We start from the raw sequence: 12846 nt of genomic DNA, 5'->3' as shown, positions 1-12846 counted from the left end.
TTCGCTAGTACCTGCTTACCAAAAATATTGCCATACTAATGAAAATAAATTACAACCGGAATATGCAAACAATTTTTTTTACGATAGGAATAGTCAATTGGATAGAAATTTTTTTCCCCTGTCCGTAGCTATTGCTCCCGCACTCCGAGCGATTCATTCGAATGGATCATTCGATTCTTTTGATGTTTCGGTTAAAAAAAATCGATTATATAAATATTTCGATCATTCCCATCACTATTTCAGACAGAGCGATTTTAGTTGAACGACTTTGTGCTGAATGACATATGAAAGCTAATCGACTAATGTGGACAGACTTCCAACAGAGTTGATCAAGTTTTTGGTTGTGCGACGAAAGTTGAAAGCCCGTCTAGTTTTGTTATTCAAGTATGAGATATCATTCGATTTCCTTCCGAATAAATGAACTTATGTCTCAAGTCGCTTACGATTTTTAGTTCCATGGGGTGGAAAGTAGGCGATAGACGTTATTAATGAGTGGTTTATTTATGCGTACCTCTTACTTACCATCACGGCATCTACTTCAATGAAAGAATGTATTAAGTGATCGGATAATATGATGTTCAGATTTATGGATCTGTAGCGTCGAGAAAAAACTAGATTAAATAATTAATAATAAACCGCTCGACCTACTTAGTACCTACTCCCGAATTATGTACCTGCATCGCATCGTAAACAAAGTAATCTACGTACTTCAAGTACCTACCTGTCTATCGACGACAATAATACTGCAGCCCGTCTGGGATACTACGAGAACTCGCCAGAAGGTTTGAGTCTACGGCCTTTGCATAATCGCCGCAATGTCAAAGGTTCCCGAAACACACAGTCCGAGTGAGTGGTCTCGATTTAATTGCAATTTACTACCTACTGTCGCCATCGGCCGTGTAGTATAAATAAGCCCGACGCAGCGAGTCAGTCAGTCAGTCTTTCCGCCGTCAGTCTACAAGGCTCAACGAGTGATAACCCGCGCTACTCTTACTAGCGCAAAGGACAATATTCCCGGCTTCGCCCGTACCATCATGGACTCCATCGGGACACCATCATAGCGCCTCGGCCACGTCCGTGGCCAGCGCCACTCGGATTTCAAGCGCCCTGGTTCCAGTGTCTCTGACCAGCGCTTCTTCCACGCTACCATGACCACCACGAGGACACGCAGCATCCTCACTGGTCACACCGTTCCCGTTCAACCGCCTACAAGGTCCGCCGCACCTTCGGCCGTCTCGTCAGCACTGGAGTGCCTGAAGACCTACGTTCTTCGCCAGTGCCTGACCTTCATCGAGTCCCGGTCACCAGCGCCCGGCGTCGACTCACTGACCCGCGCCTGACCAGCACATCATCAGCCAGCATCTGGTATATTCTTCTGTCCAGCGTCAACTCTCGTTACGGCTTCACTGACTCATCAATAAAACACAGTGAACTTCACGACACGCCTTTTATTTCTTGCCTTCACCATTGATCCCTAAAGATCCATACCAAAGCCATCCCTGTCGTTTGAATAAGCAGCAAGAAGTTTACATAAATAAGAATGCCCGTAACACTGCAATCAATAATATTATTTTTGAAATGTTACTGTAACTTAGTTAACTTAACTTTGTAAAAACAAATAACAAAAATACTTTTGGCCGTGAAAATCTTAAATCATATTATACTGATGCCCCTGAAATGGAATTCATATTCTTAGAAAATGGAAAAACAATTATTTTGTAATACCTGACTACCTACCTCTATTTATGAAACTATTGATGTACTTGTTGATAATACTAATTTGTTCATACATTTATTTTTACTTGCTTATTATATAAGGCTTTTATGCTGCTATTTAAACTTTTCTGCAATGTAACCAATTTATGTAATTATGTACCGTTCAAATTGTATCTTATGAATGTATAAATGTTGTCTCTATGTCCCTGCTGACAAACTACATAAGTAGTTTAGCGGGTTTAAATGTGAATAAATTAAAAAAAAAAAAAAAAGTAGTTATTATTATTCAATAACACGTCTCTCAATGTTTCAAAAAATTATACAACAAACATCATAACGAACTTTAGGGCATCAACTATTGAAACCAGCACTTCTTTTATTAACAATGATATCGTATTTTTTGGAACTCTTTGCATAAAAGCTAAACTTAAAAATATATGTATTATTATTTTCATATTCTTAAGTTCGTTCCGTAAAAGGTTCGAAATAGACGCAGCGATAACTTCACTTGACGCCATTTTGATTTAGAATATCGGTTCGAGTTAAATTTAAACGTCTTAACGAAATCTTGTTCAATTTTTGTGGTTCAATAAAAGTCGTTCAACTAAAATCGCTCTCTCTGAATGGGGCATTAGTACAGCGTACTTTCACGGACGTAAACAAAGCAATCTCCGTCAAATCCTCTGGAGCGGGCACAAAGTCGTGGTTTGACTATCGCTATGCTGAAACACTCAGACTCCAAAACATGGCTTATAATGCACTCCGGAAATTTGGCGCCTTGGATAATCTTTTGAAGTACTAAGAAGCGGCAAGGGATTACAAGAGATTTCTAAATAGAGCTAAGAGCGACCATGGCCGAAGACTTTTCAAAAACTTGCAGATTGCTCCACTGGCAGCCATTCTTTTTGCTCGCTCGCTAGTTCAATCTGGAGAAATTTCTGCAGAATTACTTTTCCATTTCTGACCAAGCCCGATGGTCGGCTGGCTAACCCGGCCCGCGAGAAAGCTGAGTTAATAGGCAAAAATTTCCCAGAAAACTAAAAACTCTTAAAGATGATGGAGAGGTTCCTCTTCGGGGGCGGCCCTGAAACAAAAGTAAAATCTTGGCGCACCTTTGTCAAAACCAATTGACGCCTATTTAGTTAGGTGATCACCATTCATCAATCTTTATAAATAAAAATGTTAATGTACGTTTGCTCAAAATCTTAAATCTCCGAAAGTTCTTTGCATTTGAATATGCGTGTGTTTTTATAAACAGATCTCACCTGTGACAGGTAAAAACTTGCTTATTTGATGAAAAACAGTGCAATCTGTTGGACAAACATGTTTTTTTGGAAAACAGCGCCATCTACTGAGAATGACTTACTTCGCATTCTGTCAATCCATAATCCAATATGGTATAATAGGATGTGGGGCGCCTATAAAACTCACACACAACCTCTTTACATTGCGCAAAAACTAATAATTAAAATAATATTAAAGAAATCATTTTTATATTCATCTGAATTCATTTTCAAAGAATTAAAAAAATTAAATAATCATTTCCTGTATCCTAAACAAAACCGCACCATTCAAAAACACAGCAAATCTCAGGCAAAAATACATGTTACCAATTCCGATTTGTAAAAAAACTTTTGGTCAACAAAACTACAAATACTTAGGAGCAAATTTCTTCAATAAATTGCCAGAAAATATAAGATCGCTTAGTGATAGATTCAAAGAATTCAAAACATAATTGAAAAATATACTGAAAACCTAAACTATTTTTTTTTAAATAAATCAAAAATAGAAAAAAAACAACAAAAATTAAAAAAACAAATATAATCTAAGAAACTAAACAAATAATACCTCATCCCATACACACAATCAATTGCTTATTATGGGAGAACATTTAAAATTAATAAATAATAATCATATCATAATATCTTTTATCTTGTTACTAGTGAAATATGTATGTATATCACACATTGTCAAAAATTTTCTTGAATAAATATAATTTAAATCCCTAAAAAAAAAATCTCTTAAGCAACACGGGCTGTTTTTCTATCTGCACGGACAGACTGAGCCACAGAGATGCGTGGCGGGGTACAGCTGGTAATCAATAATATTTGGATGATTTGTACTTTTATGTAGCGCCGTTCTTATGAAAAATATTTCATAGGCGATGAGTTAGTTGTTAGGTATTATCAGCATTTCCGCGCCTTGGCAATTCACCGTCCGGAGCGCACTGCTTCAATGGCGGCCGCGTAGGGCCGGCCTTGCTCCCCTTCCATCTCGCAGTGCTGTTTCCAAATGAAGGAACCAAAGATCCGGAACGGGAAGTTTTTCCGTGGATTGAATGAGTTGAAAGTCAACAAAGCCAGCGGGCCTGACGGAATCTCTACCCTAGTCCTTGAGAGCTGTTTTTCAGAATTAACTCCGTTGCTTGGGCCATGTCAAGAGTCAGAATAATAGAAGAGTATGTATGAGACGATGTATGAATGTGAATGAGGCAAGGAGTGTGTGCCAAGACCGAGTTGTTTGGCGGTCCGTCCTCTCTGCCTACCCCTGCGGGGAAACGGCGTGATGGTTAGTTAGTTAGTTAGTTAACTCCGTTGCTCTCAAAATTATTTTAACTCTCACTCAAAAGTGACAGGTGCCAGATCTTCGGAAAAAGGCGATCGTCCACCCAACCCTAAGGGGAACCACTCCGATTCCAACTACTGCCCCATAGCCATCCCTTTCGTACTCTCAAAGGTTTTGGAAGGGGTGGTTAATAACACATTTCTCACTTACCTCGAAAATAACGGTGAAGAACAGTGAAGAACACATTTTGGGGAAAAGGCATAAATAAAAGGCTTTATTCGGACGTGGTCGGACGCATGTCGTGGCATGTCGGTGACAGTTGGCTTGGTATTGTTTGGCATATTGGTAGTTGGTACCACTTGCGTAGAATAACTGGCAAATTGTGCTGAATATGTCATGTTTTTAAAAATCACTATTCTTAGTTACGATCGTTTTTAACCATAACCGTGTTTAATTGTCATATGACGAATATGTATGTGAGCAATATGCCGGTGTTGAAAACTCATGTTATGAAAATCTTTTTTAGTCATCTGGTCACCGAGAATAACAAAATCCTAAGCGATCTGCTCGGATATGTGACACATATTTGGGGGCGGTACTTGGAGTGTTTTGGAGAAACTCAAATACTTTTCCCAAAACCTTCCATACGGTCTAGTACCGAGTGCTTGTCGGGAAATTGCCATCGTATGGGATCCATCCCAACCCTGCAAAGTTGATTTGCGGACTTTCTCAGGGGAAGAACAATTCAAACCGTAGTTGACGACTCTTCTTCTCCGCACCAAATCAATGCTGGGGTTCCACAAGAATCTGTGCTGTCACCAACGCTCTTTTGTTGCACATTCGAATTCACACAACGATCTCGTTAAATGTGAACCAATTCATTGCTGAGCTGAGGACAGCACAGTTCACGGTGGTTATCTTTTTTACAAGCCACCTTCCACTTATTACGTCCGAACAGCTCGGGAAGTTGCAAACAGCCTAGCAGCTAGCAGCATTGATTCCCGATATGTCCCCGATGCACCGGTGCATGTATGTGAAGCATGACGTGAAAATCTGTTTTCGTTTTTCAATAAATCCCTTCCTACAGCCCCTACATTAACTACCCAAAGCAGGCTGAACTATGTGCATAAATAAAACTGGTCACCACTGCAGACCACTTAATTTGGTTGATTCAATCGTTCTGTGCCAACTGTTAAGTGTTGCGTACAGACAACGCGATGGTCGATTCAATTTCATCCGTTACTTCTCTGGGTTTAAATAAAGTAAGACACACGCAGCGTGTATCCTACTTTATTTTTTTTTTAAATGCGAACGCTCTAGTAGCATCGTCGATTACTACCATGTAAAGGAAAAGAAAAACGTGGACAAAAACGGTTCATGGAAAAAAAAATCAGTCATAAGATCCTACAAAAATAATGAAAATTTAGCGTTTACGATTTTAATCGTTACATCATTTTCAATAAATTTGAATGCTCCAAAATAATCACAAAAGCTTCTTCCTGGCATCTCTATCAGAGTACATCTTGCTTGTAGTATCACACAAGCAAGATGTACATAATATCAAAAATATATTATATAATATCAAAAAATCTGTCCAAACTTCACGTTCCCGGAATTTCAAATATTTTTATTCGTTAATTTTTCCCTAGGAAAAATGGGCCCACCCACACGTACACTTCATAGCAACAGTATCACGCACCGCTCCAGGCCGCCGCGAAGGAAAGTATTACAATGTACTGCGCTGTAAACCGTTATCTTATTTTCGGATATTACTTTTCTGCGCGGCAGTCTGGAGTGGCACGCTGTACCGCCGCTCCGAAGTGGACGTGTGATAGCTGCCATTGAATAAAGTTGGTTCAACCGCTCAACCACCCTACAGACACCTTGGTTGGACGGTCGGTTGGTTGAATGGTGGTCGGATGTTCTGGCGCTACAACCGTCTAACTTGATATCAACGCCCCCTTATCGCTTACAACGCTCTTCCACATGGTTCAACTTTTTCGTTCACCCAAATTGAATGGTCTGTAGGGTTCATAATTATTTTTCGGTATTCGGTTTCCCATAGACCAAGGCTGCCCAACCCCAGGCCCGCGGGCCACATTGTGGCCCGCGAACGAATTATAAGTGGCCCGCGTGAACCATTTTCAAAAAACCCGCCAATTTGAAAAAGTGTCGCGGGCCCGCGGTAAAACAAACAATGCAGCTTGCGCGCGGTCCCCAGTGTTGCCAACGAAGGCGATTTATCGCTATTTAGGCTACTCAGAACGAGAATCAGCGACGAAAAAATCTAACCTGTTGAACTTACTTTTTAAACAAAAATACACCGGTTTTTGATATAATAAAATTATTTGCGTCCGAAATGGAATCCTGTAGCCACCCCCCCCCATGGAATTCGAAAAATTGTTGCGGGGAATCACAATATGATGTTTTTGGGTGCGCGGGAATTTTTTCTCAGCGAAGTTCCGTAACAACCCCCCTCCCCCATGGATTTCAAATATTTTTTGTGGGGAGCACTCATTTTGAATTTTTTTTGTGGGGAATTATGTTTTATAGAAATTCTCTAACAACCCCCCCCCCCCCCATGGAAATAGGAACCGTCAGGTATTCAGTGGCCCGCCAGTGATTCAAAATCGTCAATTTCGCCCTACTGTTAAAAAGGTTGGGCAGCCTTGCCATAGACCTTTTAGCATGTATTATCTATGACTCTGAGTTTTATTTTTGTCTATTTATTTTTATTGCTGCTTTGATTGTTGATGGGCTGGGCACATGTGTGAATTTTGTGTTTTTGAATGACTGATTACTCTTCATTATTTTCCTAAATGTTATTTTCTGTATAACGAACCACCGGTGGTCTTCCTGTTGATTTAGCCCACATTTTCATCGATATTCTTTAAATACTTTTAAAAATATATGTGTACACTGTTGAAAACACCACGCAGACATGGTGCAGGTAGTCAAACTTTATCCAAATTTGTTATTAACACTATATAATATTCCTTTCCTTTCTTGATCTTGTAATAATTAGTGTTATTTTCGTCGCAGGCATCGGAGGAGACGGAGCAGCAAGACCTGCCAGCGGCGCTGTGTTTACTGAAGGAGATGAACAGCAGCGTGCTGCAAGTAACAGCCTTAGTGGATAGCATGCTCGTCAGGGTTAAGAGTGGAGAAATCACAACCGACAAAGGTTTAAGTTTTTTAGAAATGAAGTATCACATGCTTCTGAGTTACCTTATCGATTTAACATACATCGTCTTGCGAAAGTGCTCCGGTGAAAAGATCGAAGCCGACCCATCTATTGATCGACTTGTTGAAATTAGAACCGTTTTGGAGAAGATACGCCCTATTGACACTAAATTAAAGTATCAAATTGACAAAGTTGTGAAAAATGCCATTACTGGCGTCAATTCAGAAAATAATCCTAACTTATACAGAGCTCACCCGGAGAACCTAGTCAGTAAGCTAGGAGAGGAAGACTCGGAGGGAAGTGCCGATGAAGAGTCGAAAGATAAGGACAAGAGTTCAAAGGTCGGTGTCTATGTTCCTCCTAAGGTTGCCGCCATGCATTACGCAGATAATGAAACCAAAGCTGAAAGAGAAGGCCGTCAGACTGATCGAAATAGAAGACGGGCTTTAAATTCTAGTGTCATGCGCGAGTTACGAGACGAGTTCACTGACTCTCCCTTAGAAATATCCAGCGGAAGCAGACGCCACCTTACCGTCTCTAAGTTTGAACAGGAAAAGACAGATTATGAAGAAAACTACCTGACTCGTTTACCTTTGACCAAATCTGAAAAACATAAAAAGAGGAAAGTCACCACTATCGGCACTCTCGGTGACGAAATCACCAGCTTTGGAGACTACAGCGCTCTGGATGAAAGTGGAACATCATCTTCTGGCAAGAAAAAGAAGCGCAAAAGCACCCCTTCAAAGAAAGGTTCAAAGAAAAAGCGTTTCTTTTAACATAGCGATGTGTTCAAGATGTGCGATATTTCTGTCAAATAAATGTAAATGGAGCTAAACAAGCCTCTCCGGGTAGAAAGTTTTCATTCGGTAAAATGAAGCTCAACAGTTCAAATGTTTAACCTTATACCGATTGAGTGTACCTTCAAGAGAATTCTATGAAGCAAACGCCGATGTTTCTGACTTGTATTCAAAGTTTCAGAATTGAACGATTTCCATTGGAAACCCATTCATTTTATAATAATTGTTGGAATGTAGTTTCCACCGAAGTCTTCACTGATATAACTGAACATGTCTCTACTGGCTACAGGCTGCAGCACTCGACACGTAGGGACTAGAACAAGTGGCCTTGGGTTTTCACAAACCACCACGAACCGGGAGTACTCTGTTACCGTCTTCTCTTATAGTCGTTAATTTTGTATTATTTTTATAGCCAAGATATACATTGGTTTATCTTACAAACATGAAGATTAAATTTTTGATAATGCCTTTTTGTAAATAAATCCGAGAGTTTATCATCATCAGACAACTTTATACATAATATCTGTTAATACACTGAGTTGAAAAAATATGAATATCATTTTATATAACCCTAGTCTGTATGTATTTTCACCTGTGATAGTGGGTGCATGGATGTTGAGAGATACAATCAAGAGTGTGATTTTAAAGAATTATGATAAATGGTTCCCATCCAGGTATCCCGGGTTAAATCCTCTGTTTCGTAATTCCTCGGTCATTGCACAAGCAAGCAAAGCAAATCAACTATTTATTTATTTACTGTACAAGCACCTTTAAATAATAATAATAATATTTGGCTAAATAGCGCTGTTTTCGTGTAAAATCACCTCAACACACAATAAAACATTTTCAACAAAAAAAGGGTTACAAATCAATTATACAGTCTAAACAAACTAGTATGATAACTAAAATTTACAATCGTGCTACAGGAAACAAAATGTTAACCAATAACTATTTTCAAAAAATATGTGAAATGCTTTTTTGTAAGTTCTTTAAGTGCTATCAAAAATATCTGCTACTCCTGCATATTGGTTACCTAAGCTATTTTATGTGTGGTATAAGGGAGTTTATAAACGGATTGGTATTGACATTTTTGTTGCAGTGAAATATAGATTTAATTGGTGTGACTATTAAGAATATGAAATGAAATCTATTGTAATAATGCAGGGCATTAATAATTTTAAAAAGAAACATGACATCAGATGCCAATCTTCTGACAGAAGATTAAATTTTCAATAGGTTTATAATTTATATGTATTAAAAATTGGTGGTGCATTTTTTCAATAGAATCTGAATGAACCTTAAAATGCGGTGACCAAATAGCTGAGTTATACTCAATGTGGCTTGGGACTAATGAAGTATACAATACAGACATTTTGAAGTAGATATAAAACTACAAAAACACCACCCACCACAACATCAGTTGGCTTCTTTTGCGTACCCCCTCTTATTTCCCTAGTCTTTGGCAAATTTTTATTATGAAACCGAGCATTTTCATTGCTTTTTTCATAATAATATTTGTATGTGACAAAAAAATCATTTATTAAAAAAGAGATAGAATTATTCCCGGTATTCGCATACCGGAAATGATTGTATATCATTTTTATATCTGTTACAGGTATTTTGTTGGTTAAACAAATATTAATTATAATTTTTTATGCATAGACAATGCTGTGGGTAGATACAATATTTTGTACTATTTTCAATTCATTCCCTTTCTTACTAGGGTGTATGTCAACACCTGAATCCAACGTCAAGTGTAATGCCTCATCTGATAAATCCACGTTTGTGTTGTATCCACTATCCACAAGGTGGGTAACTACTTCAGGCTATGTGATAAGTTCCTTCTAGCTACAAATTGTGGCTCTTCTATTAGATCCCGTCTTCAACCAAAACATTTATATATAATAATAATAATAATAATAATATTGGACAATTTTTATAGCGCCGCTTTTGTGAGTTATCACCTCAGGGGCGCTAATCTAAATCTATAAGTTTTGTCTGTATTTTATTTAGTCATTGGTTTTTGTCATTAGAAGTCAAGATTATGGGTACTAAATAAGTGAGTGGTTATCTACCGATCAGATATTATCAAGAACTATGTACTTAATTAGGTGGGAAATAATACACAATTCCAAATCGTGCGTCAAAGAAATAAAAATTATCAAAAATAACAATCAGAGAAATTGCTTACTTTCTGAACAGTGTTGGAAACTCATGGCTAAGTATAAACTTATTTTAATAGTAGTTATACAATATTCTTTGTGTTCTGCATAGCTTTGCTGAATTTCCTCGGAAATCCAAATGGTGATTGGTGATTTTTGTCCAGTTTCCACCTCCTACCAAAATGTGTTTCTGCGCATCGACAATCATTAGCATTCTCTTGTTTGCCAGGCCCTAACCACAACCACCTATATTTACTGTTTCGTTCCATGCTGTAACGGGTTTAACTAATATTGTTAGGCTGAAAGTACCTACTTATGATACTATAATTAAAGAGGACTGTTGGCCCAGGCACGAATACTCTAAAATCGACATTCAGACTTGAAGAAAACGACATTAAGCATGAAAAGGCTACAGTTCATTCCAAGTGGTCATCGGTTGCTTTGGAGGAGTTTAGTGTAGGTACTTACGCTAATTTCCTGAGACTGTTCTTTAATGTCTTTTCTAGAAGTGTGTTGTGGGCGCGTCTAGTGTGCCTGAAGTAAGGTCAATTTTCCTTTACTTTAAGAGAATTTGATTTTTCACAAACAGCAAACTTTTTCATTCATGAACAGATAATCAATTTTAGCCTCTCATGTAAATTTTCAGTTCGGTTTAGGTCACACTTCGGACTGCTCCAATTGCACCCTGCAATAATGCTAACATAAATGATCGGTTATACTTCGGAAGTGTTTGTTGTTTGAAACTGTTTCTTCAAACTAAACAATATGCGACCGTTCCATATATATATATATATATTTTTTTTTTTTTTTTCTACTAACCCCACACAGGAAGGCCCTGAGAAAAATAATTCTCCTTGGGGATGCTTTGTGGAGAGGAATATTTGGGAAGGAAAAGGTATGAGGGGTGGATAGGAATCTGGGTCAGTAATCCCTCCCGGTGCGGTGCAAGGCGATGGATCTAGAGGTACCAGCTGAAGATGTCAAAGGGTTTCCCTAAACCGCATACCTGATGCGCATCTGCCGCCAAGACCTGAACACACCTCGATCTTCTGATTTCTCCACTTCATTGACTCCTGGAGGCGGGCCCTTTATTTGCCTCACTAGCTTATTATTCTACTATGTTGTGTAGTAACTGGGTGAGTGGAAATCCACTTGTGGCCAGCCGAACTACTCTGGTATGCATAAAGACAACCAGTCCTAGTGAAATACGATAATATTAATGGCTAATATTTAAATTGAAGTAACTTTAAGGCTTACAATATTTAAATTAAAGTTATATTTGTGATGTACAGATGCATCGGATACATGCATCTTTTACGGAGACATTTTGGGTAAATTATGATATATATAATACACATACTACCTCATTGCAAGAACCGCCACTGGTAGGTGGCGATTTTCGTGACGCAATTTGGTTTTTTCGGAATTGGAAATAACAAACTCTTTTTAATCGCTAATGTTAAGTATTGTAAGTATAGAGCTAACCTATCACATTTCCAGACACTGAACATGATGTGCCAACCTAAAAAGAAGAAGCAAGGGAGAAAGTAAAATCTCACTCCATTAATTAAATTATAATCATTTAATAATGGTGTAGGTAAAGATATGAAACGAAATGTCAGGTTATTGATTGTTATCAAGTCTGTATTGTGGCGCACTCTCGTTAGCAATAAATAAGTAATATAGCATAAATAAATAATCACTCAGTGATGGATGATTAAATATTATTAGTTGTGTGTCACTGTTTTGGACTCTAGCTAAAATAATAAATTGAGGTAAATATTCGGGATCGCTGGCCGCACTTAAAATGCAGACAGTTTCCTTTTATATTAATTTAAGGTAAATCCAAAGGTTTTAATTTTTTTTAAATCGTATTAAGCGTGGCCAGCCTAAATTGACATTGCCCATAATAATCAGCAAAACAATAAAACATTATTAGAACATTACCTACTGACCTATCTGTTTGTAATGCGGTGAACTTGCAATGACTTGCAACCTCAAATCATGTGCACAATACATTTAGTGTAGGATCAAAGACGCCGTTTCCGTACAAAATATCAGACACATAAATAAATGATGGACATAAAACAAGGTTTTTTATGGAGCCACAAATTACGGGAAAGGAACGAAGCAACTGCAAGCGGCGTTTTGCGCCATTTGCGGTTGCTTCGTTCCTTTCCCATAAGTTTTCAATACAATATTACAAGTTTCAGTTCTTTAATAAATGTATATTTTTTTAATGTGAAAACGCACAAGAGACCCAACTGCTCCGTCTAGAGACTGTGGCGTCCTTAATTGGGGTACGTTGTGAGGCTGAAGGTAGTGGGGGGGAAGGTGGGAAAGTAGGTACCTGACCATTCAAATCTGGTCACCAAACACGGCCAAAGCCATTTCAAGCAACGTTTCAATTCCAAATGGTGGT

General features: G+C 38.3%; 1 protein-coding gene across 1 annotated transcript; it reads left to right on the top strand.

Annotated features, from left to right (window-relative positions):
* The first annotated feature begins 7014 nt into the window (after window positions 1-7014).
* On the top strand, window positions 7015-8812 carry LOC149424783 (neuroguidin). The gene is made up of 2 exons (XM_089631496.1): window positions 7015-7231; window positions 7324-8812. Exons 1-2 carry the CDS (start codon window positions 7223-7225, stop codon window positions 8239-8241), a joined length of 927 nt encoding a protein of 308 aa, XP_089487622.1. The 5' UTR covers window positions 7015-7222; the 3' UTR covers window positions 8242-8812.
* The last annotated feature ends 4034 nt before the right edge of the window (window positions 8813-12846 follow it).

The sequence above is a fragment of the Hesperophylax consimilis genome, chromosome 4 (genome assembly GCF_061612785.1).
Source record: "Hesperophylax consimilis isolate HC1 chromosome 4, BYU_Hcon_1.0, whole genome shotgun sequence".
Classification (NCBI taxonomy): domain Eukaryota; kingdom Metazoa; phylum Arthropoda; class Insecta; order Trichoptera; family Limnephilidae; genus Hesperophylax; species Hesperophylax consimilis.
Note: the sequence above shows the minus strand (reverse complement) of the source record. Positions and strands in the feature narration are given on the sequence as shown.